The 25,867-nt window shown below is 45.0% G+C and overlaps 1 protein-coding gene across 3 annotated transcripts in view; it reads left to right on the top strand.

Moving 5' to 3' along the window:
- COL4A2 (collagen type IV alpha 2 chain) overlaps positions 1-25,867 on the top strand; it is a 253,515-nt gene that overhangs the window by 156,452 nt on the left and 71,196 nt on the right. For 2 of the 3 annotated variants that reach the window (XR_008313134.1, XM_053283865.1), the window contains exons 19-26: positions 988-1,089; positions 5,296-5,451; positions 7,321-7,413; positions 9,834-9,988; positions 13,447-13,519; positions 13,619-13,725; positions 17,629-17,830; positions 20,800-20,859. Coding sequence is in view for 2 of the 3 variants with exons in the window: in XM_053283865.1 (XP_053139840.1) it covers positions 988-1,089; positions 5,296-5,451; positions 7,321-7,413; positions 9,834-9,988; positions 13,447-13,519; positions 13,619-13,725; positions 17,629-17,830; positions 20,800-20,859 (948 nt within the window). In the remaining variant the exon portion in view is untranslated. The remainder of the gene's footprint in view (positions 1-987; positions 1,090-5,295; positions 5,452-7,320; positions 7,414-9,833; positions 9,989-13,446; positions 13,520-13,618; positions 13,726-17,628; positions 17,831-20,799; positions 20,860-25,867) is intronic. The other variant, XM_053283866.1, reaches the window with a different exon arrangement.

Raw genomic sequence — 25,867 nt, 5'->3', positions numbered from 1 at the left:
CCAGGTAAAAGGCCAGGAGCTTTTTCACACTGTACTTTTACCCCGAATCTCCCCTGGAAGGGAGGGAGTGCTTTCACACATGGGCCAGATTTCCACCAAAGTCAATGCAAGATCTTGGGAGCACTTCACACACAATTTGAGGTTTCCCTTCCGAATCCAAGTTTATCCCAATTTCTGACCAGGTTAAAAAAAATTCTGTCATTTAGTGAGTGTTTTCTGGATAAAGCAGGAGCAGCTGCCAGTGACTGTATTAACATAATAAAGCGCCCTCTAGTGGATCACATTGCACCACCACCCCAGCTCGGTGAGATCCCAGCAGATCTGACCATGCTGCTTTGGTGGCACATAGACTCTTTGCAGCCCTGACCGTGCCGCTCAGAGTGGAGAGCCAGGGTGGAGAGTTTGTAGCTGATGAGCTGCCTCAGTTGCTACTTCTTTGCTTGCTTCAGTTCAACTAAAAAGAGGGAGCACAATGCCGCGATTCTCATTCAAAGTGGCTTCACTCACCGGATGCTCCGAGAGCTGAAAGCCACGTGTGAAGAATCTCCAGATAAAAACCCCAGGATACTCGTGGAGGCAGCACTGAGATCGGCCTTGATCCTGGTGCTTCACATGAGTGGCCCTACCCAGGTAGGGTTGCCCAAGCCTGGGTGGGGCTGCTCATGTGAACAGTCTCAACATTTGGTCAAGATGCTGTTCTGTAATTCATCTTATTTTAAAGGGGGATTATATTCTCAGCCCGACTGTTCTTTCTGCAAAAGTACAGGTAATTGATAATGGGTCAAATGCTATGCCAAGTGCCGTAGCTTTTAGGAAATCAGCACTTAGAATTTGTAATAAAATGATGCAGCGGTTTACTGTAGGTTGTCAGTCAAAAGTGAATTTATTTGCCTGGTCATTCTTGAGACTGGTGTGTATCTCTGGAATGCTGAATGTATATAATGCTCAATTCCAAGGTCTAACTTGTGCTCTTGGGGTTGTTTTCAGGAGCAAGAGGTGACTGGGGAGCCCTGGGTACGCCTGGGCCTGGAGGAGACAGAGGCGAGCAAGGCAGTCCTGGCCTTCCTGGCTTGTGGGGACCATCCGGTGGTAATTGCTTGTCACTTTGTTCAGATATTGACCCATGAAGAATAAATTCAATCTTCTGTAGTTTAGCATTATACCTCCCCCTCGCCCCAGTCTTTGGACCTCCAAAAAGTATACAGTGTACTGTGCTTGATTGGCCAGCAAACTCGCCTGACCTGACCCCATAGAGAATCTATGGGGCATTGCCAAGAGAAGGATGAGAGACATGAGACCAAACAATGCAGAAGAGCTGAAGGCCGCTAATGAAGCATCCTGGTCTTCCATAACACCTCATCAGTGCCACAGGCTGATAGCATCCATGCCATGCCGCATTGAGGCAGTAATTGCTGCAAAAGGGGCCCAAACCAAGTACTGAATACATATGCATGCTTATACTTTTCAGAGGTCCGATATTGTTCTATTCTACAATCCTTGTCTTCTTGGTTCCATGTAATATTCTAATTTTCTGGGATTGTGGATTTGGGGTTTTCATGAGCTGTACGCCATGATCATCACAATTCTAACAAATTAAGGCTTGACTTATCTCGCTTTGCATGTAATGCGTCTGTCTCATATATCAGTTTCACCTTTTAATTTGCATTACTGAAATTAATGGACTTTTGCACGATATTCTAATTTTCCGAGTTTCACCTGTATAACAATATTTGGCCACAATATGAATAACATCCGAATTAAGATTAGTGAGCAAATAGTTTAAATAAAAATCATCTCCATGACCCGGTAAATTGATCAGGAGTGGGGCAATTAGTTGGCGTCTTATGTCTCTGTAATAATCACAATACAGAAGAACATGAGCAGTTGTTTCAACATTACCAGATCCACAAGGGCATAATCTTTATTCATATGGTATACCCTGGTATCTCCCTTGGAGTACGGCTGTTGGAAGAGCATTTACACATGCAAGTGTTAGAGCTCATCTAAACTTTTGGATTTTGTTACTACTTAAGTATGTAGCAGGCTTAGGTTCGATGCTCTGACTTCCTGTGTAAATGGCACTCGATAACTTTGCATGTTCCATCTGCAACTCCACGTCCTGGATACGTTGCTGTGTGGCTAAGAAAGCATTCTCTACTAAAGTCATCTAGTTAATACTACCAGTGCACCATTGAGGAAGGCTTTCACAACTTTTTGTTTTCAAAAGGTTTTGCAAACTCCCAGTGGAACAGCGTCTTTGTCCTTGTGGCACTCATCAAGTGTAATGATGAGTGTTGTAAACCGCCCAGAGATGTAAGTTTTGGGCGGTATAGAAATGTTTTAATAAATAAAAATAATAAATAAATAAATAAATAAAATAAAGTGGAGGAAATCGTCCTCTATGTTCTTTATTGCCCTATTTATGAGGTGAGGGGGGGGAGGATATTGTTGACGGATAAACTTAAGGGGTCAGATCTAGAACGTTTGACCCTATCTTTTTGCAGCTGCAAAAGGGGGGGGGGTTTGCTAGCAAGCCTCGTCATTGTTGCCCTAGTGCTCCCTTTAAAGCCTTAAAGGGGATCCCCAGCAGTGGGCTGGTTTTTGCTTCTGTAGCTGTGTTTCATTACCTGCACCCATCTTTAAGATCCCCAGAGGAATACACAAAGGCAGCAGTTCTCCATATGTGGCTTAAAGGAGGGGTGCAGGTGGCAAAATGGGGCTGGGGGGGCGATGAACCATCCAACCCCTGAGAAGCCTTAGGGCAAGGGCTTCCCTAGCAGTGGACTGGTTTCTGTGCTACAGATCTGTTTTTTTAACCAGTTCCATCTTGGTTCAAGTGTACAGCCACCTAATAGCACAGTGGGGAAATGCTTGACTAACAAGCAGAAGGTTGCCGGTTCAAATCCCTGCTGGTATGTTTCCCAGACTATGGGAAACTCCTATATTGGGCAGCAGCGATATAGGAAGATGCTGAAAGGCATCATCTCATACTGCATGGGAGGAGGCAATGGTAAACCCCTCCTGTATCCCACCAAGAACCACCACACAGGGCTCTGTGGGCGCCAACTCGATGGCACAACTTTAACTTTACCCAAGTTCACTTTCAAAATGAATGCAGGTAAAGTCACTCAAACAAAAACGTGTAAGAGTATACAGATATCTGTACACATATATAACAATGTCTGAATGGGGCTATTGTCTGGTTCCAGATGGAAGTGAGGCCGCGCGCCCATGCGCGCGTCCGAGGGCGGCCGGGGAAAGAGAATCCTGCGGGGCGGCCACTCCCCCTGGGGGAGAAGAGAAGCCCCGCCCCCAAGCCAGTCCCCGGCCGGCACCGACCTCCACGTCGCGGCCCTTATTTTGGAGAGGAGAGCTGGTCTTGTGGTAGCAAGCATGACTTGTCCCCATAGCTAAGCAGGGTCTGCCCTGGTTGCATCTGAATGGGAGACTTGATGTGTGAGCACTGCAAGATATTCCCCTCAGGGGATGGAGCCGCTCTGGGAAGAGCAGAAGGTTCCAAGTTCCCTCCCTGGCTTCTCCAAGACAGGGCTGAGAGAGATTCCTGTCTGCAACCTTGGAGAAGCCGCTTCCAGTCTGTGAAGACAATACTGAGCTAGATAGACCAATGGTCTGACTCAGTATATGGCAGTTTCCTATGTTCCTAAGTGGAGCATGCTTCGCTTGCCTCAAAATGTATCCCAGTGTCTAACAAATCTAAACTTTTCCTCCCAGCACCACTGTCTCATCCACGAATTGAGACCCCTCAGCATCACCTGTCTCACTGGCCTGCACATGGAATAGGTAGCGCTTCAGAGAATGCTACCCTGGAGGTCCTGGACTTCAATATGCTACCTAGCAGCCCAAATTTGGCTTCCAGGACCTCCCAACTGCATTTCCCAACATTATTGGTGCTGACGTGCACCATGACAGTGGACTCCTCCCCAACACGTATCTAACAGCCTATCCAGACTCTGTGTGACGTCCACAACCTTTGCAGGCAAGAGACTGCATGGTCTACATGCAGGTCACAAACCCATCTCTCTATGCCCCTAATGATTGAATCACCCACCACTAGAAGGCTCCCAGCCTTTGGAGGAGTGTGCAAGAGCATATGGGCGCACCAGCTATGGAAGGGGTCTCTTCTAAAGGAGCATTCCCCTCTTCTTCAGACTGATATCTTCCTTCCATGAGACTTTCATTCATGCATAGGAGCTGTCAGCCTGGGAGTGGGATGCCTCTATCACATCCTGAGGGTCTCATCCGCATACCTCTCTGCCTCCCTGAGCTTCTCCAGGTCAGCCACCTTAGCTTCGAAGGACCAGACTTGTTCACTGACAGCCAGGACTTCTTTGCATCATGAACACACCCACAACTTCTGCCCCTCAGGCAGAGAGTCACACATGCAACACTCCATTCAATACACTGGGAACCCTCCCCTGCTGATATTCTACCTTTATTACTGATTTTATTGGCTATTTAGAATAGCTTGTTTACTTGAAAACTAGATCTTCACTTTAGTTGTCACCTAATTTTAAGCTCTGTCCTCCAAGAAAATTACAAAAGTGGGGTAGCACTCACCTTCTCCTCATGCTTTGTGATAAAGGGGGACCGCTTGTGTGCCTTCCCACACACTTCCGCTCTAAACTCCATACAAAACTCCTTTGATAACTGTTAGCAAACTCCTGTTCACAGAGTTCTGGTTAGCAACATTCCCCTAGTCTGAGCCTTGTCTTCTTAAGAGCTACTTCCAAACTGATCCACCTCAGGAAAAGTGGCCCCCTCCCATAAACTGTGTGACTCAAATGTCTAACCCTAACAAACTTGCCTTGCCCTTTCCCTCTTGTTTTCTTCATGGTTGGTTGATTGATTTGCTTGCTTGCTTGTTTCTTTAGGAAAGAAAACAAATGTTTGCTGCCTCTCCTTGCCTTCTAAAGAGCTGCTTCCATTGTGAACATTAAAAAAATGTTCAATTTTTGAACATAAAAGATAGAACATAAAATGTGAATATTATAATGCCATTGTACAAATCTATGGTGTGGCCACATTTGGAGTACTGCGTACACTTCTGATCACCATATCTTAAGAAGGAAGTGTGCAGATGACAAATGTTATCACTATTATTCTGATCAGCAACCTAATGCCTTTGGTGGTGGTGGTGGTGGTGGTGGTGGTGGTGGTAGTGGTGGTTTTAAAATCATATTCAAAGAACTTGAGTACACCTATGAAGGCTGACATGTGATCAATGTCTTTTCATCTAGAGCATTTAAAAAAGGATTAAGGTTTTTCTCATTTCAGATACCTCTAGAGGAAGAGGTTTGCCTGGAGAAATAGGGCCCAAAGGTTATGTTGGTGATCCAGGTTTACAAGCTAATTATTCAGGTCCTCCAGGTTTGGATGGTGAGCTTGGAGCACCTGGTTTTCCTGGCCCACCTGGCCCTCCGGGCTGTCCAGGTAAGAGGCTGAATATCTGCAAACATAGAATAGCTTGGGCTATTTATTTATTTTTAATAAATAATAAACCACGTTCATCGTGCGATGCATTGTGGGATCCTGGAGGTCAGGGCGCATTTTCCTAACATCCAGAATGCTGTGTGGCTCGCGACAATGCCAATCGTGGCCATGTGAGCTGCGTAGCTACTATTGTCCATGGATCATCTGGGAAGAAGGTAGGTGCTCTCCTGCCTTTACCCCCTCTACCCTCCCCAGCCCGGCAGAAAGTCATGTGAATGACCTGATTGTTTCATTCTGACCTCCTCCTGCTAAAATTGTCTTAAACTGCAGAGCATAATCCTATTCATGTTTTGCAAGGTAATATTGGTGAAGTGGCTTAAACATCCTAAAGTGTTGTAAAATTATAGAGGCCAAATGTCAATACACACACAGAATGCTGACATAACTAATTTCCTTTGCAAAAACCCCCATGATGTGTAAATACAGAAAACCTTTGGTTTAAGAGGAAAGTTTAAAGTGCTTACAGTTTTCATTCATACTCTAAAATGCATGGAAATTGCAAGTTAAGGTGATCACCTCAACCTATATACCACATAAGCAGTAAAGACTTCATACAATCCATGTGCAATCACTTCATATAGGTACACCTGAAGTATTTCCTTCATCCGAGTTAGGGCCCCTCAGTAAGCCCTCCTGCCCTCCATCTCTGGTCATCTTTAGGAAAATGGTAAAGACCATCAAGCCATTCTGTTCAGCTGAGCATTGCTCTGAAAACTTGGTGAACAATTATTTGCTCTACTGTATTTTTTGTTTTCCAACACTCTTTCTGGGTGTTTTATAGATTTTGTGATATTGTTTTATTGTATTTTGTTTACCACCTTGAGTGCTATTATTTTGGAATGTAAATGTAAAGGTGTAAAAATAAAGTACCTGGATGAAATAGATACGAGCAGCCCCACCCAGGTTAGGGCAGCCCTACCTGAGGAGGGCTGTTTGTGTGTAGCGCCAGGCTCAAAGCCAGCCCTGTCGCTGCCTCCCCTGGCAGTCCAAGTTTTTGACCTAAGCTTTTGCCTGGGTTAAAGGCCACAAACACACCCTTTATCCCAGATCCTTGGTTGTGTGAATACTCGGGGTGCATGCAGCCCAAGCCGACATAGAGTCAGGCACCTAGAACGCCCAACTCACGGGGGATTCCCCCAATACACCACACACATAGTGCAGTGCATTGTGGGATACCGTGTCTGGGACTCGTTTTCCCGACCTCCTGCCATCCACGCTGCCGGGAGCAGTGTGGGTTGTGTGGGCGCGCGATGGCAAGCTGAAGAGGACAATGAAGATCATCTGGGGGTGAAGGTAAGTTCTCCCCTGCCTTGTGAACAATCTTAATGTGTATTTGAACCAGTCATGGTTTCTGAATTTAATGCCCAGCATAGTATTGATGTTAAGACATCAGTACTGACCAATTGAACATCTTTCACCCTTATAGATATGAACCTACGCACACACATATAATGCAGGAAGTCAAAATACTAAATTGAAACTCTGTCGGTTCTGAAATGGAAATTGAGACGGTAATGAGAATAGCAGCCATTTTACTTTTTACTTTAAAAAAGTTTGGCAGTGAGTGGTTGTCAAGAAAGAAGGCATTCAGGGCTTTTGATTGCAAATACCTTCACCTGACTTCTACAGGCACACTTTGTAATGGACAGGAATAATGCGGGAGCAAGAGAATGATATCCTGCCACCTTCATCAGGAATACTGAGTGAAAGCATACCAAATTGCATGCATAATTGAAACTCATTTTGTGAATTCTCCAAAGAACAGACGTGGAAAGTTTCCCTCTAATATTCTGGTTTTTCACCTTACAGCATTGTCTGTTGGGCAGAAGGGATTACCAGGAAAGCCTGGTACTATGGGTAGTCGAGGTTACCCAGGACTTCGAGGAGGAAAGGGAGGAAAGGGTAAGACTTCATCCAGACTTTACCATCTGTTACTGTTTGTCATAGAAACAAGAGGCTTAATCCCACATTCTGGGACCTGTCACCCTCCTGATTCCTGCTACTCTTCCAGGTGTTCTTGCTAAAAGCTTATACCTCAATATTTTCTTCAGCTGACCTGGACAAATATCCTATGCTTTTTCTCTTCCCAGCTGTTATCCTAAGCACCTTCAGTTCTTTTTTTAAACTTTCTTCTTCAGGGGGTTGTGTGGGATTTGTACCTTTTTTCATTCACCTGAACGCTGTATTGATTTTGCTACATACTTTTAAAACAAATCTGAAGTGTTGACCCATTATAATCAGGCGTTCAGCTTGATTTGGAACTGAGATTGCCATGACTGATGATCCATTCTGGCAACTAGAGAGGCAACTAGTGTGTTCCAATTGGTTCTGCTGGATTTCTCAGAGGGTTAGCTTGATGTATTGGGATTGGAGGGCACCATTTTGTGCTGATTCTGAGCATACTTGCAGGGCAGCTTCTGGATAATGGTGCTGGGGTACTTCTTGGCCTTTGATCTGTGGAATTCCTTAGGATCCCGAATAAGAGATGTTCTCTTGAACATCTGCCTGAAACTGCTGGAAGAATTTGGAGTGTGTGTCACCACACAGAGTGTTGGGTCATCCAACACTCATTTCCATCAGATTTCAGGGAGGCATATCACAACCCCAGATACTGAGCCAGTGTCTGGGGTTGTGATGGGCTGGTTATAGGCTTATCATCATCATCAGATCTTTATTTTGTTTGACGACCAGCACAAAGTTAAAACAAATATCGAAGTCAAGCTTCTACTTCAACCAATAAAAACCAAATAAGCTAAGAAAATCCTTCTAAATATAGATCAGCTAAAAGTATGTAGCTTAAACTAACAATGAGACAGCAGCATTTCATGCTTATAAAATTATTACATACATATCAAAACTTAAACAATTGCCTTCTTAACTCCTGCGGGGGTTAAACATTTAAAGGGCTCGGGAAGATTTAGTTATTAATTTTACTGCTAGCATGCATATGGTCCCAGAACCTGCGTGCCCACATACAATTATCCACTCTGTGCTAACAAAGACTTCAACCAGATAAGACAAAGGTGCTTTGGGTCAGTACAAGAGCTCATCCAGAATTGATAATACAGCCTGTTTTGAATGGAGTAACACTCCTTCTGAAGGATTTGGCTTGCAACTTGGCGAAGCTCCTAGACCCACCTGAACAGTCAGGTAGTGGCTGTGTCCTTACACAACTTTGTCTGAGGTAGATCTGGCCACTGTTACATATGCTTTGGTCACATCCTGAATGGTCTACTGCAATCCTCACTATGTGGGGCTGCTTTTGATGAGAATTTCAAAGCTGCAGCTGGTACAGAAGGCTGCTACCAAGGGCTTGTTATTTAGAACATGCAGTCCTACTTTTCCATCTATACAGGCTCCTGAGTTGCTTCCAAGCCCAATTCAAATTAACATTTTTAAAGCCCTAATGGCTTGGTTCTCAGGCATTTGATGAACCAGGGTATTTGATCCTGCTCACCTCTTCAGATCAGCCAGTGCAATAATACTTTGGATTTCTTCTCTGCAGGGTACTTGAGACCAAAACTTCATTATGTTCAGGCTTTAAAACTCCCCTGGCATTTCAGAGACGGATCTCACCAGTCTCTCATCGGAGACTGACCACTTTGTTCAGACAGCTCTTCAGTGTGGATTAATCATAGTACTTTGGCTACTGATATATTTGTTGTTATTGTGCTGTTTTATTGTTGTTATGCTATGCTCTTTCTCTTATATTATGTTGTTTTATTACAGTTTTATGCTACCTTGGGGGTCTAGACTTAAAAGTGACTTACAAATAAGTGACTTGTAAAGATAAAATAATATAAAATACCTCATAACTGTAGACTCACCACAATCCAATCTCCTCACGAGATTCCCCTTTAAAAGCAGACCCCATCGAACCAGGTCAAACCAGTCCATATCAGACCAGGACCGGCCTGGTTCAAACACAGACCAGCCATATGGTTCGAGTTTGAGTTGAACCTGGTTCAAATCAAACCGGTTCCGTATACCCCTAGCATAAGTCAGGTGGTATAGAAATATAATAAATGAATGAATAATATGTTGATGAAATTGCTGTGTGCATACGCCCAGATAATGCTGTTCTGGACAAAGGCTAAGCATTCAAATAGCAGATTAAATGCTGCCACTTTTACAAAAGAAAATTTTCTGATGTGCAGGTGGGGCTTTTCATTGTATTCAGTAGTCTCAGACTGCTGTGTTCCTTAGGGCATCACATTTCAGTTCATGCATATTTGAGAGAAAAGGAAGATTAATTTTTTAATATAATTTCCCCCCAAAATGATCGGCTTGTTTGTATCTCTGTTTGTATGTATATTTTGCAGGTGAGGCAGGAGATTGCATAGGTGATGAAGGAAAAAGGGGTCCTGCTGGGCTACCTGGGCCACCAGGTTTTCCAGGTCCATCAGGACTGCCTGGGAGAAAAGGAGAACATGGAGATCAAGGCCAGCATGGGCTTCCTGGCTTTCCTGGTACAAAGGTATGGTATTTATGTGATGATCTCACATATTTCATATTATTCAAATATGTTACCCACATTAGTTCACATACACATTAACACTAGCAGAAGACAAGAGTTAGTGCAAGCAACTCTTAAGGCAGTGACAAACCCCTGAGCCTGCTGGAAAAGTGTTGCTGAGGTCTGAAATATCCCTGGCGTGGTGCGGGTGGGCATGTTTTACAGGTGGCTGCAGAAGGAGGGGAGAGAGCCTGGAAACCAGACAAACTCTGCAAGTGGAAGATGTCCTCCATCTTGTAGGCTCAGCTTTTAAAAGGAAATTGATATTAGGCACAGAATCTTATGAGCATGTAGCTCCATATTTTGCCCTTAAAGCCTGAAAAAAAGAAGCTTGCAAGAGTGTAGCCATGCAGTGGCAGAGGGAGGTTGGCGGCGGCCCGTGTTTGGCTGCCACCGCAGCCCCCTGGACCCGCCACCGCGTCTGATGTCAGATGCAGGGGCCCGGCTAACCATGCCCCCCGCATCTAACATCAGACGTGGGGATGTGGTTTCCCTCCCAAATGGGGCAGGGAGAGCCATTCCAACTGCACTGCCAATGCAGCGCGGGCCAATCTCGCTCCCAAATGGGGTCGCGCGGCCCTGTTTCGGTGGGAGATTGGCCACGCTGCGTCGGCAGCAAGGCCAGGAGCTGCCTTTAAAAGGCAGGAAGAGTCACTCTGGCTGCACTGCCAATGCAGCACAGGCCAATCTTGATCCCAAACGGGGCCGCGCTGCCTCGTTTGGGAGCAAAATAACACACACACCCGCCTCTGACATCCTACAGGAAGCCCCCCGAAGGGGATGAAGGTAAACCAAAAAAATTGTTTTGGGGGGAAAATTCGCTGACTTGCGCGGGGGTTCGGTTGCGGTCCCGACAGAACCGGGGGGTGTCAGCCCAACCGCAAACCACCGAACCGAACCCCTGGACCGGTCCCGCACATCCATGGTTCTTTGATCCTGTTTGCCCAATGGTGGCTCTGCCCATATGGCCTTGGCTGTGGAGATGGAGGAAAAGACCTGAGTGAGAGTTTGAATAGCAGAGGGTAGGGCTTCAGTGCCCTGGACAGCAACTTGCCCTACTCTTTGACTTGTAGAACAGAATAAATTGTTGTTTTTAAAATGCAGGGATGTGTACATTTGCTGATTTGTATAATCTAAACAGATTACAGAATTTTCTTACTGAAGCATTTGTAAGTTTGGTGCAGAACTTGTATTTGTTTTAGCAGAGAATGCACACAGTTCTACTTATGGAGTGACATTTTTGAAGTAATTCTAATTTTGAATTAGCTTTTCCACATTAATGGGATCACTTCAAAAATGTTCAGCCCATGAACACCAAATATCAGAGGATGTTTTTGAATTTTGTCCTACAGGATGTTTTTCGATTTGTCATGACACAATTTAATTATTAGAGTACTTTCCAGGAAGAATTCTCGAGTAATAGAGATTTTTCTCAAATTTATCCAAATTTTTAAAATATAATTTATGCAGAGTTTTATGCAATTAAATTGATGACCATCTCTCACATTCCAGTTAAGCCAATATCTATATTATAGATAGCTTTATCCGAGAGCATCACTGATTAATAAAGAATATAGCTAAATTTCTGAACGCATATTGGCGTTCCTCAATATCTCCTTTCATTAGAGAAAGTTTACATAAAATTTGAAAAACTTTTTTGACAACATCAAAATTAGTTGATGTTACTGCCTCATCCCTTTCTCACTCTAAGCCTTCTTTTCTATTCATTTACTTATTCTGTCCTCTTGATGATGATGATGATGATGATATTTGTTTGGACCTGGGATGCCAGAATTTTGTTATCAATATTGTTGTTATAGGTATCACCACAAAATGTAGGCTGTTCCCAGTAACATTGTTTTTTGTAGTTGGCTGATGGTGATTTCTGTGGCCCCTATGGTGTTGAGGTGCTCTTCAAGTTGTTTTGGAATTGCACCTAGGGCGCCAATGACCACTGGGATTATTTTGGTCTTTTTCTGCCACAGCCTTTCAATTTCAATTTGTAGATCTTTGTATTTTGTTGTTTTTTCTGTTTCTTTTTCTACTATTCTGCTGTCACCTGGTATTGCTATGTCGATTATTTTGAATTGTTTTTCTTTCTTCTCAACTACAGTTATATCTGGTGTATTGTGTGGCAGATGTTTGTCTGTTTGTAGTCGGAAGTCCCATAATATTTTTGCATCTTCATTTTCTACAACCTTTTCAATTTTATGGTCCCACCAATTCTTGGCTACAGGTAGCTCATATTTTTTAGATGCTCCAGTGTATCATCCCTGCTACCTTGTCATGCCTTTGTTTGTAGTCAGTCTGTGCAATCTTTTTACAACAGCTGATTAGGTGGTCCACTGTTTCATCTGCTTCTTTACAAAGGCGACACTTGCTGTTTGTTGTTGATTTTTCTACTTTTGCCCTTATTGCATTTGTTCTTAGTGCCATTATTATTATTATTATTATTATTATTATTATTATTATTATTATTATTAATTTGTTAGCTACCCCATAACAAATTGTTCTGTGGGCAGCTCATAACACAGCAGTAAAACATCAAGTAAGAACACACAACACACTAAATTATAACAGACCAAAAGGGGAAAAAGAAAATACAAAATACAATACAAAGCAATGTACAAAGTCTTTAAAAATCAGCTAAAAATCAAAATGTAAAAGGCCTGAATGAACAAAAAGGTCTTTTCCTGGCATCTAAAAGAACAAAGTGATGAAGCCAGGAGAACCTCAGTGCAGAGGCTATTCCATAAATGGGGCACAACCACCAAAAAGGCCCCGCCCTAGCAGCCACCTGCCTCACCTCATTTGTCAGGGGCATCTGGAGGAGGGCCTCTAAAGAAGATCTTAAGGACCAAGTTGGGACATATGGGACAATGCATTATCTCAGGTAACCTGGTCCCAAGACATTTAGGCCTTTAAAGCCTAAACCTTTTTGTATAGGAGGTATATTAATATACTAAATAAATAAATAAACAAAACAGTAGAACAAGCACCTTGAACTGGGCCCAGAAATGGACTGGGGGCCAGTGCAACTGATGAAGCATCAGCATAATATGTTCAAAACGTCCAGTCCCAGTTAATAATCTTGCAGCCTTATTTTGTACCAGCTGCAGTTTCCGGACCATTTACAAAGACAGCTCCACATACAATGCATTTCAGTAATATAAGCGAGATGTTACCAGCGCGTGAGTAACTGTGGCCAAGCTATCGCTATCCAGGTAAGGTCACAGTTGGCATATCAGCCGAAGCTGACAGAGGCCACTTGAGCCTCTAGTGACAGTGCTGGATCCATGAGCACACCCAAACTATGAACCTGGTCCTTTAGAAAGTACCAAAAAGGAAACAGGAAGGAACTTTTCATTTATATATTAGTAAGATTACTGTGATTAATTTGATTCTGTTCATGCCAACAGGGATCCCATGGTGTATCTGGACCACCTGGGCGAAAAGGGGTAAAAGGGGATCCCCGATATGTTTCAACAAAAGGTACAGTCAGCAATTTCCTTTTTTTACATTTTGGAAATGTAGTACATATATAGTATATTTATTGCAAGGTGCGTATCTCGCCCAAACCATTTTTTCCAGGTGCCAAAGGAGACCAAGGAAGTTCTGGAAATCCTGGAGCTAAAGGAGAAGATGGCTTACCAGGCAGAGATGGCAGAGATGGTTTCTCAGGACTTCCTGGGCTTCCAGTAAGTAACCACTTTATCTTCTTTACATCAGCATACTAAACTAGGTGGCCAGATTTGGCTTTAAAAAAGCCAAATTCTGGCTTACGGCCCATTTGACCCACGCGTATACCCCTTAGGTTCTGGCAACTCTGATTTACTAAAGGAAATAATTCTCTTAACTCATTGCATAGCCACCTTGAACAAACTTTTTGAGAGGTGGAATAATAAATTTTAACATGTCATCTATTAACCTGCAATGCCAGAGGAACTTATTGTCAGTCAGTCAGATTTTATTGCCATGTCATAGGCTGTTGCAAGTACAGTTGGCCCTCATTATCTGTGGTTTTGGCACTTGCGGTTTCATGTATCAGGCAACATATTCCCAACCTTGTTATCTGTGGCATGCAGTTTCACGTATCTGCGGTTTTCAGCAGTGCAGTTCTGCCCTTACATGGCCATGCTCTTGCTGCACGTGTTCATGGGTTGTAAGATGAGCTTGGAGGAGGACAGTGGAATGCTTTGGTCTTCATGTTTAGAGTGTTTTGTGATTCTAAAAGCCATTTTGAGCAGCATTCATTATGGAAACAAATAAACATATAGCTTTATATATCCTTATAGTGTTTCCCCCTGCTGCTTTTGAGCTCAGGAGTACAGAATAATAACCAAGCACAATAAACATGTTTTTTGTGCTTGCCTGCTAGGACAGTACAATTTGAGGGAAAGGTGCATCAAGCACCTTGCAAGTTATAATACTTAACTAGTAATTTATGAGTCACAAATTGTATGGGCCTACTTTTACTATGTCTTTTTTATTTTAAGAAAGTGATGATTTTAGCATCTCCTTCTTCAGAGAAGAGAGACATATATTCCATCATTATTGCCTCACTCTGTATCTTTTCCATTTTTGTTACGTCCTGTAATCTGAGATAACTATTACTGTGCTCAAGGTATAGTTTTACTGAGATAACTATTACAGTGATAACTGTAAATATTACTGAGATAACGATTACAGTGCTCAAGGGATAATGTCTAGTCATAGGCTTGGAGAGAACTTTGTAAGCCGTCTTCTCCAGCACCCTGCTTGAAGCAGGAAATCCAGAGCTAGAGCATTCCTGAGAGATGGCTATGCTGCCTCTGCTTGAAGGCCTTTAGTGATGGAGAGCCCACGCCTTCCTAGGTAACTGGTTCCATTGTCACACTCACTTGCTATTAAGAAGTTTCTCCTAATGCTCAGTTGGAATCTACAGTCCTGTAACTTAAGCCCATTAGATCTAGTCCTTGCCCTCTTCTTTGAGGCTGTCTGTTGTATTCTATCTAGTAAACTTTTGTTGTTGGGAACTTCTATATTTTGTTGTTTGTCCCAGTGGGGGTCCTGTAGAGAGTGGGTGGTGGTTGGAGAGAGAAAGGAAAAGGGGAGGGGAAGGAGAAAGCGGAGTTGTTTCTGAATAAACTCTTAATTAAATCTACATATTATTTTGTTTTTATGAGGGAAGCAGCTATCCTTCAGATATTTGAAAAGTGTAGTCATGTCTCCTGAATGGCAGTTCAGTCCCCAAACAGCAAAGCAAAAGCAGTCTGGTGAGAAAGCAGCAAAGCAAGAGATCTTGAGACAGTTCTTTAGTATTGAAGAACTACAAGCATTTATTTAAAGAAAAGGTTACAAACAAATGTGAAAAATCCTGCAGCTAAATTTCAGCTCTCTTCTCATGGCTGAAGAGAGAGACTAAAGCAAACAGCCATCTCTGGAGAGACAAAATGGAAGAACAAAGAGCGGTGCCACACTAACTTTACTCAGTAGTTAGCTAACTAACTCTACTCAATTAGAAGCTGCCCCTGCTAAATGAGTAAAAAGGCACCCTTTAAAGTGGTGAATGTCTTTTATTTATCATGAGGAGAGCAACTGGCCCTCTCCAACCCCAGCACAGCATTCCTTCAACGGCTGATGCTGGTGTTCCTTGGGTTTCTTTTTAGATTGTGACCCTGTTGGAGACAGGGGAGCATTTTATTTTATTTGAAAACCACTGTGAATCCTTCTGTTGACAAGTCATATATAAATGTTGATAGTTGTAGAGAACAGCAAGTGGAGACCGTGCCTGCACCACTGCGCCAGCAGGCAAAGAGGCCGGCTCGGCTGCCCTGCCTGGAGCCAAGAGGTGAAGTTTCTGGGCTGGCTGGGGAGAGCAGGCTGGGTGACCCGAGAGGGAAGAGGACAGAGGACAGTGTGTCTGAGTGGTAAACCTAACCAGGAGATGGATTGACAGTTCAGAAGCAGGGGCCTTAAGAACTCTGCACCTAGACATCAGACTGAGCAGACATATGGCTCATCTGGTCATTGGCTTCACAGTGGTGAGCTGTATTTATTCTCAAATTATCTATTTTTTATCAAAATATGCATATATATAATACCAATAAACATATGCAAATGTTATGCAACGTGGAGACATTTTGGAGACTTGTTTGGTGAAAAGTGTCCCCTATTTCCACTTCTAGAGGCAAAGTGTGCCGTCAAATCGATGTCAGCTCCTGGTGCCCACAGAGCCCTGTGGTTTTTCTTTGGTTTTTTCACAGGAGGGGTTGACCATTGCCACTTCCCGAGCAGTATGAGATGATGCCTTTCAGCATCCTCCTATATCACTGCTGCCTGATATAGGTACCAGCGGGGACTCGAACCAGCACCCTCTGGCTTGCTATTCAGGTCATTTCCCTGATGTGTCATTAGGTGGCTGGTGTTGGATATTAACTTGTTTCACCATCTGGACCACGCTGCACACTTCCAAAGCCTTATAAGAGATTTTCACAAGAGATCCAGGTGTAGCATTTGGCAAGGTGATGCTGATATTGGATGAGGCTTCTCAGCATAGTCACCATGGAGAAGGGACCAGCATAACTATTTCTTCTTACTTGCCACATGGTGACAGGCTTGCTGGCTGCTGGATCAGTAAGGGTGGTGGCTAGCAGAGCCATCTTGGGATCGTGAATCCCCACTCACAGTTAAATATTTTGCTGGAGACCAGTTCTTTAAAGGAGGCAACAGACACCATAAACTAACAAGTATTGTTTGTCATAGGAGTCGTAGCTTCCTTTTATGGGAGACTAAGCAGCAATACAACAAATCTTCAGTGACATCATCCTTTATTTAAACCAGTCTGAGAACCCCAAATGGCAGTGTGATCATCAGCAGCGTTCTATATGACACCAGCATAATCTGAGTAGGAAGACCAACAGAGGCGTAACTAGGGAAAATGGTGCCCGGGGCAAGCACTGAAATGCCACCCCCCGCGCCACCCCGCCACCCCCCCCCAACATACTACATTATACTTAGGTTTTTCCTCACAAGCACCCGCCGCTGCCAAGCCAGGCCACTGACTGGCCACCAGGCGCCAGCAAAGCAATGGGGAGGGGCGCAGGCGGCGCGGAAAGGACCGCTCGTGGGGAAGGGGGCACCGACGCGCTCCCTTGACTGCTGCAGCGCTGCTGCACTGAGCAGGAAACATTTGTATTAACAATTTTTTTTTTTCAAAATTAAAAAAATTTGGTCATGGCAGCGCCCCCCAAGTGACCAGAAAAGATGGTGCCCGGGGCACGTGCCCCCCCTGCCCCCCCTATAGTTACGCCTCTGAAGACCAAGTAGCACATAGCCTTTCACTGGAGCTGTTAAGCAGATCGCTGGAGATATCACAGCCAACTATGCTGACTGTAGCTGATTGCTAGGCACAGGAAGCTAGATGTAGCAGTGTTAACAGAATGGTAACATTATGTATGGTAACATTACATTACTGAGACTGCTAAGGAAGTGAGAAAGGGGCTTTAAAGGCTAAAAAGGTAGACCACCCAGAGACATGCGTTTAGGGCAGCATACAAATATAATAAACAAATAAACAAATGAAAATAGATTTAAAAGTGGTCTATTAACTCTCTTTCCAGGGGGATGGTGTGAAAGGTGCCATAGGGGATGCTGGTGAACCAGGACCACCAGGCCCTAAGGGGTTTCCCGGTGAAGCTGGTCTCCCTGGTGTTGGCTTACCAGGTCCAAAAGGAGATCGTGGCCCTCTGGGTGATCATGGGACATATGGGAATCCTGGTTTTCGAGGCCCTCCAGGCCCTAAAGGTGTTCCTGCTGAAATAGGTATGTATGAATAACTAAGTCAGTTGTTGAATCACATCTAACATGTTCATACTATCAAAGGAAGTTGCCCTTCAGAATAGTTGCTGCCGAATATGACCTGCAATACTGCCACAGTAGTAGGTTGTTGGGAACACATCACATGAAGACTGCAAAGTCTACATAGGCTCCCTGTTGACTTTCAGGAACAGCTGCCAGTTTTCATCTACAAAACTATACACAACTTATTGCTTAGATGCTACTTCCTTTCCTGTGCCCTTCCACCATGTTGGGTCAGCCAAGAGTACCACCATATAGAAGGCCCTCTAAAAATTGATTAAGAATTGTGAGGACATCATATAGAGAAGGTACAGGTGAAACTCGGAAAATTAGAATATCGTGCAAAAGTCCATTAATTTCAGTAATGCAAATTAAAAGGTGAAACTGATATATGAGACAGGTGCATTACATGCAAAGTGAGATAAGTCAAGCCTTAATTTGTTAGAATTGTGATGATCATGGCGTACAGCTCATGAAAACCCCAAATCCACAATCCCAGAAAATTAGAATATTACATGGAACCAAGAAGACAAGGATTGTAGAATAGAACAATATCGGACCTCTGAAAAGTATAAGCATGCATATGTATTCAGTACTTGGTTTGGGCCCCTTTTGCAGCAATTACTGCCTCAATGCGGCATGGCATGGATGCTATCAGCCTGTGGCACTGATGAGGTATTATGGAAGACCAGGATGCTTCATTAGCGGCCTTCAGCAATTCTGCATTGTTTGGTCTCATGTCTCTCATCCTTCTCTTGGCAATGCCCCATAGATTCTCTATGGGGTCAGGTCAGGCGAGTTTGCTGGCCAATCAAGCACAGTACACTGTATACTTTTCAGAGGTCCGATATTGTTCTATTCTTCAATCCTTGTCTTCTTGGTTCCATGTAATATTCTAATTTTCTGGGATTGTGGATTTGGGGTTTTCATGAGCTGTACGCCATGATCATCACAATTATAACAAATTAAGGCTTGACTTATCTCGCTTTGCATGTAATGCGTCTGTCTCATATATCAGTTTCACCTTTTAATTTGCATTACTGAAATTAATGGACTTTTGCACGATATTCTAATTTTCCGAGTTTCACCTGTATACAACCCTGCCTGACCCCCCCCCCCCAGCACTAATTGGTCTTGTTAAATGGCCCTGTGGGTTGCAACATACTCTTAAGTGGGAGTCTAAGTGAAGATTTTTAATTAACAAAAGCAACTTTTGGTCAATTGAAGAATTTGATAGTTTCATCCATAAAAGGCTGCTTTAAAGTCAACAACGGTGGCATAGAGCACACCCCCTCAGCTTGTTCTTGTACTTATTAATTAAATGCCTCTGGACCAAGCCCTGGTCGAGAGTAGATCGTCCAGCTCTAAAGCCTGCCTGCTCATCTGCCAACATACTTTCTCGGTCAAACCAGTCAAGGAGCTTCCTATCCAGCATCTGGTGTAAAATTTACCAATTATGGAGAGAAGGATCATTGGTCTATATTTAGCTGGGTCAGTTTTGTTTCTTTAAAAAAAAAAAATGGGATAATTATAGACAAGTCCCAATCATGAGATATGCCCTTTACAAGTAAAGGACTTTTGCAATAGTAAATGAGGGCGGGAGGGGAGGTAGTCTTTACCTCTAAAAACAAGCTGCTGGCAGTGGAGGGGATAGCGGCTGAGGTGGCTCCTTCCACCCACCCACCCCTATTCCAGGCAGCCAAATGACAGGCCCGGCAGGCTGTGGCCCATTTCGGGCCTCTGCACATGTGCGGCCGCCATTAGAGCGACCTCCATGTGTGCACAGAGGCCATTTGCATCACCACAAATTAAAAAACAAAAAAATAATGGCAATTTCCTGCATGCCATCAAGGCTTTGCTCTGACAGCAAAAGTAGCCCTGTCTCATGATGATGGGATATTCTATTATAGCATTAACCATCTGCCTCCAGAAGCCACTGCCAATTTGGACAATTCTCCAGCTCTGAAATTTTCTTTCTATAAATGCCTGACAAAGTCTGAGGGAGTTGTTAATAGAATGCAAACAAAATACAACGGCAACAATGAGGTAAATTAAATAATGCAAAAAAAGAACTTTAGTTAGCCCCTTGCTAACTGAGTAGAGAGGCACCTTCTAAAGGGGTGACTCTCTTATATTTAGCAGCCACTGTCCCTATTCAGCCCCAGCACAGCATCTCTCTCAGGTTCCTTGTAAATTTACAAGGAATCTGAGGCAGTTTATGGAAGCACTGTAAATGTTTTAAGTTAAGTAAGCTTTTAGTGCCTAGGACAGGGGCAGAGCTGTAATTGTGCACACGGGTTCGAAGAACCCATGCGCAGCTGCAGCCAGGGCCACTGTGCTTGCCATGACAGGCACCTAGCAGCAATCTCCCCCCGCCCCCCGGTGCCTCTTCTCTCCCCATGAGCAATGTGCCCCTTTCTTCTGACTTCATGTATGGAGCCCCCCAGGATAGGCTGCCCTGCCCCGCCACTCAGCTGGCCACCATGCATGTGCGTGTGGTAGGCACAACATTCGGCCAATGTTTCAACCACTCAAATGGCTGCAGGGAAGCTGCTACTGTTGCCGGAACTGCCATGTGCAGCGGGGAGAGAATGGATGCCGCCCCCATCCCCCATGTGCAGCAGGGAGAGAAGGGGCACCACGGGGGGGCCCTGCCACAGGGTTGCGGGGGGCAGGCAGCTTGAACATGAGCCACCTATGCCCTCCCTACGCCACTGGGCTAGGAGTCAATATGGGGATAATGTTTGATTAAGCAGACAATTAGCTCAGTTCGGTAGCACAGCTAAATTCAGATAACATTATATGGAGCAGCCTTTTTTTATTTTAAGAGATCACTACAGATAATAATAGATGGTATGAATTCTGCAGCCACAAAATCTGGCTTGAGAAATGCAGATTTTCTTTTCTTTTTCTTCTTTTTTTCCTCCTTGTAGATTGTGGACAAACAATAGAAGGCGTTATCAGAGGTAACAGAACTGAACCAATACAGCCAGGTAAAGCAAATTGAATATGACCATTTAAAAATGATGTGCAGGATTTCAACGAATGTATGAAGCTACTTTAATTGGTCCATCTAGCTCAGTATTGCTGACACTGAGTGGTAAAGACTCTCCACGGTTTCAGACAAGGGCCTTTCTCCTGAGGTTCCCAGGGTGAATTCCAACCATTGGGTTAGGCCCTTCCCCTGGAACAGCAGGCAGGGTCAAACTGAAGAGGCTCCTCCAGGAGGAGGGGCTGCCCCACCTTCCCAGAGCAGTCCGGCCTAGCGAGCAGTTCAGTAGGGTCTCGCAGAGCTCTTCACAGTTCCCTCATCATTGGTTAGGAATTTAATTTTAAAATTTTTTGTCTGGGCTTCTCTCTTGCTTTCTCCTGCCCCTTCCAATCACTCTGAGTCAGGGCCGTGGCTCTACACGGGAACAAGGGAGTATTTGGGGGGTGCTGCTTTGACAGCTTGAATTTTGGCACAGCCTTCCTGAGGCTGCTCAGCCAATGGAGCCCTGTCGTGTGGCTTGATGTGGCCTCTCCAAGCCCACTATCTCTCACAGCTCAGAACCAATCACCAGCCCTTTCCTGGGCCATCCTGCCAGTAAGACTGCTGCAGCGCATTCTCACGGGCCAGCTGCGATGCCCATTGCTGGCGATGGCGCATTCCTGCTTGCACACTGCTTCTGAGTCTCCCCCAGACGCCCAGGAATTGTGGGATTATCACTGAAAACACCAGCTGCTCCACAGTCCAGACTCCCTCCCCTTCTGCAGGACAAGTTGTGGACTCAGCATGGAGTGTTCCCAGGGGACAGGAGACTCTTCCGATGGCAGTATCTCCCATGCCTCCTCTGGCGTTTTGGCACTAAATCAGCTGAGCCACTAATGACAGATGAGGTGAGTGAGTCACCAGTTATCCCTCCTTCTCTTCCCTTTCCTGACTTTAGTGGCACAGATGCCTATCTCCAAATCACCATATGCGTCAAGGAGTTGGTGGCTAGGGAATCCAGGGGTGCTATTCTGGCTGGTAATCTGGGCACCAAGAGCCCCTCTCGCTCTCACTCTCCTGCTACAAAACATAGAAAGAAAAAGTGTAAGCGGAGACATGGACAAAGAGGTAGGGACAAGCGCAGATCCAGAAAGTGCAAGCCCAGCAGTTCCTCCTCTTCCTCCCAGGATTCTCCCCCCTCTTCATCTTCATCATCCCATTTGACCCCATCCCCCAAGCACTGTGAACAATGGCGGATTAAAGGATAGGCGGCGGCAAAATTCCCCCAGCGGCAGATTTGGGAAATGTTTAGTTAAATGTTCATTTTTGTTTAAAACTTTAAAATTGCTACTGTGCGCAGCAGCAGCAGCGCAGCGACAAGAGCTCCTGTGTGAACCCACCTGCCTCCTTAGGATGGTGTAGGCCGCAGCAGGATGGCAATGAGTGCAGCTGTGCAGCTGCATTGGCGGGAGTCTGGCTGAGACGGCAGGCGGCGAGCGATCCCGTCATCCTAACGGAAGCCCGCCTACCTCCCAAAGGAAAGAGATGGTCTGATTTGGGGCCTTTCTGTGCACACCTGTGCACACGCACAGGAAGGCCAGAATCGGGCGATCTCTTTCACTTGGGAGGTAGGCGGGCTTCAGTTTAGGAGGGCGGTATTGCTTGCTGCCTGCCCTCTTCCCTGGACAACCTCCAGTGCCGCTGTGCAGCTGCACCCATTGCAATCCAGCCACTACACACACCATCCTAAGGAGGCAGGTGAGTATACACCAGAACTCTTGTTGCTGCACTGCTGCTGTGCACAGTGGTAATTTTAAAGGTAGAAAAATAGATTTAACTAAGCTCCCTCCCCCCTTCTAACTTGAAAAGGGAAGGGTAACCCTTGCCGCTCTGGGGCGGCAAATCTTTGGCTGCCTACTGGTGGCAAAGACCTTAATCCACCCCTGACTGTGAACATAAGTGCAAGAGTAAGGAATTGGTTGCAGGGAAAGTTCCCAAACCATCCGCTAAGTCAGTGGTCATAAGAACATAAGAACAGCCCGGCTGGATCAGGCCCAAGGCCCATCTAGTCCAGCATCCTGTTTCACACAGTGGCCCACCAGATGTTGCTGGAAGCCACAGGCAGGAGTTGAGGGCATGCCCTCTCTCCTGCTGTTACTCCCCTGCAACTGGAACTCAGAGGCATCCTGCCTTTGAGGCTGGTCTTGGGGTTAGAGGGGGGCCAAGGGGTACCTGATGAATTTGACAATTCTGTGGCTTCTGTTTCACCTGCAGGCAGAGAGGAGGGTGAATTGCCAGAAGAAGAGACCTTGACTTCTGATTGTACACAGGGTAGACTATTCCAAACAGAGTTATTTCCCACACTCTTGGCTAAAGTTTCCTGTGTCTTAAAACTTTCTGAAACAACTACAAGGAACCCCGATCCTGCCATGGCTCCCATGCTACTAGGGGCCGTGTCTGTTTTTTCTCTAGGACCTCCCAAACTCCTTGTTGTTCCATTCCCAGAATCATTTGAAAAGTTCCAGAGATCTGAATGAAATGCTCCAGCTAAGGTATGGCAGCTTCACAATTTCTAACAAACTTTTCTCTCTGCCAAATACAGATCCGGTTATGGAGTCAGTCAAGGTTCCCACTGTAGATCCTCTGGTTAGTGCCTTAACATCTTCAGCAGTCCTTCCAACTGAAGGGGAAGGCAGTCCCAAGAACCTGAGTGACAAGCAGGTTAGAAGCAGCTTTATGTAAGACTTTTGAAGCATTGGCTGTGGCCTTTAGAGCACCCATTATCAATTCCATTTTCTCCAGGCTGTTTATCTGTGGGCCAAGGAATTGGCATCCACAGATTCAGTTCCAAAAATGGTTAAGGATGTGTTAAAGAAGATAGCCTTGTCAGCGACACTGTTGTCAAATTCTTCATTGGATGCACTTCAGTTCTGCTCTAGGCTATGCCTGCCAATGCAGTGACCAGATGGGACATATGGCTATGCAGTTGGGATGTGGACACCAGAAAGTGGAAGCTGTTCAGAGACCAAAGATAAGAAGAAGGCTCTACCTACTGCTAAGAGAGAGGAACACAAATTCAAAGCCCAACAGTACTTGCGCCAGTCCAATATATCTTCTAGGACTTGCTGATTTGGGGGACGTAAGCCACAGTGGTCATGTCAAAAACCCTATAATAGAGCTTTTGCACACCCTTCCTCCAAGCCTTCCACTCCGCCTGCCAAGGCTACAAAAAGCAGTCTTCCTGACCAGATATATCCTCTGGCCAAGAGCCAGTGGGGAGGGCAGTTTCTGAACTTTGCCAATCATTGGATCATGTCAACATCGGACCATTGGGTATTGGAAACTGTGACCCAAGGCTACTCCTTGGAATATGCCAAGCTCCCACCAAATACATACCTTCTCATATGCCATGCAATCCAGAGAAACACCAGGCCTTACTGCACGCAATTCAGCACCTGTTCAAAATCCAGTATGGATCCAGTATCGAAACATCACACCCATTCCGGGGTCTACTCTATTTTTTTTCCTTAGTGCCAAAGAAGAATGGGGACACCAAGGGAACACTGGATCTAAAACGATTGAACAGGTTCCTCGAGAAGAAACACTTCAGGACGGAGACTCTCAAGTCCATCCTGGAATCCATTCATTAGGAGGATTTTCTGGCTTCAGTCGGCCTTTCCAAAGCCTATCTGCATTTCCCAATCAGGAAACACCACCAGAAGTTTCTTCAGTTCTGTTATGGCACAAAACACTTTCAATAATACTGGACTCTCCCTTTCAGGTTGGTGTCAGCTCCTCGGGTCTTCACCAAGGTTCTGATGGCAGTGATTTTTCATTCATTCATGCATGCATTCATTCATTCATTCGATTTCTATACCACCCTTCCAAAAATGGCTCAGGACAGTTTACACAGAGAAATAAGAAATAAATAAGATGGATCCCTGTCCCCAAAGGGCTCACAACCTAAACAGAAACATAAGATAGATACCAGCAACAGTCACTGGAGGTACTGTGCTGGGGGTGGATAGGGCCAGTTACTCTCCCCCTGCTAAATAAAGAGAATCACCACGTTTAGAGGTGCCTCTTTGTCAGGTTGGCAGGGGTTGATGGCGCATCTGTGCAAGCAGGGCATCCATCTTTTCCTGTTTCTGGACAACATACTGGTGAGATCTGCATCCAAGGAGCAAGCCATGAAGGACATCTGAACCACTCTGGAATGCCTAAGGAAACAGAGTTTTGTGATCAACCTGGAAAAGAGTTCTCTCTTCCCAGCACATATCATCTGGAGATGACGATAAACACCAGACTCTTTCAGGTTTTCCTGACATAGGACAGACAGCTCAGAATTCTAAGGGCAGTTCGTTCAGTCAGAGCCAAGGCTACAGTGGATCTTATGGAATTGGCCAGCTTAATGGGCATGATGGTTTCATGCCAGGATCTGGTGCCTTGGTCATGTCTCCAGTCCTGACCACTCCAACATCTACTTCTTCCGTAACAGGAACAGATCACCCTAAAGTCCCCCTTCCTGATTCCAGTGTCGAAGAAGGTTAAATTGTCCCTGGACTGGTAGCTGTAGAATGAAAGGCTCTCAGAAGGTACAAGCCTTCAGTCTCTGGCCCAGCTGGTATGCTCATGGGGGACAGAACTACATGGATTTTGGTCAGTGGTGGAAGCCAAGAGGAGCATCAGCTGGTTAGAGCTGAGATCTGTGGTATTATATCCGCTGGAATTCGAATCATTGGTTCAGGGACAACATATACTAATCAGAACTGACAACATGTCTACAAACGCATACATAAACAAGCAAAGAGGCGCAAAGTCCAGGGCCCTGTACAGGGAGGCTTATGTGATGTTCCTCTGGGAGGAACATCTGATGTCAATCAGAGCAGAACATCTAGCAGGAATCTCCAGTGTGCTGGAAAATTGGATATTGAGTGTGAAAGTCTCACTGTGATGGGATATTCCAGTGGCTTCACACACTGTTGTCATCTAGGAGAGCATATACCATTAGGGTTTACGGGGGAACCTGA

Source organism: Hemicordylus capensis, chromosome 1 (assembly GCF_027244095.1).
Source record: "Hemicordylus capensis ecotype Gifberg chromosome 1, rHemCap1.1.pri, whole genome shotgun sequence".
Classification (NCBI taxonomy): domain Eukaryota; kingdom Metazoa; phylum Chordata; class Lepidosauria; order Squamata; family Cordylidae; genus Hemicordylus; species Hemicordylus capensis.
This window is presented reverse-complemented; position numbering and strand designations above follow the sequence as displayed.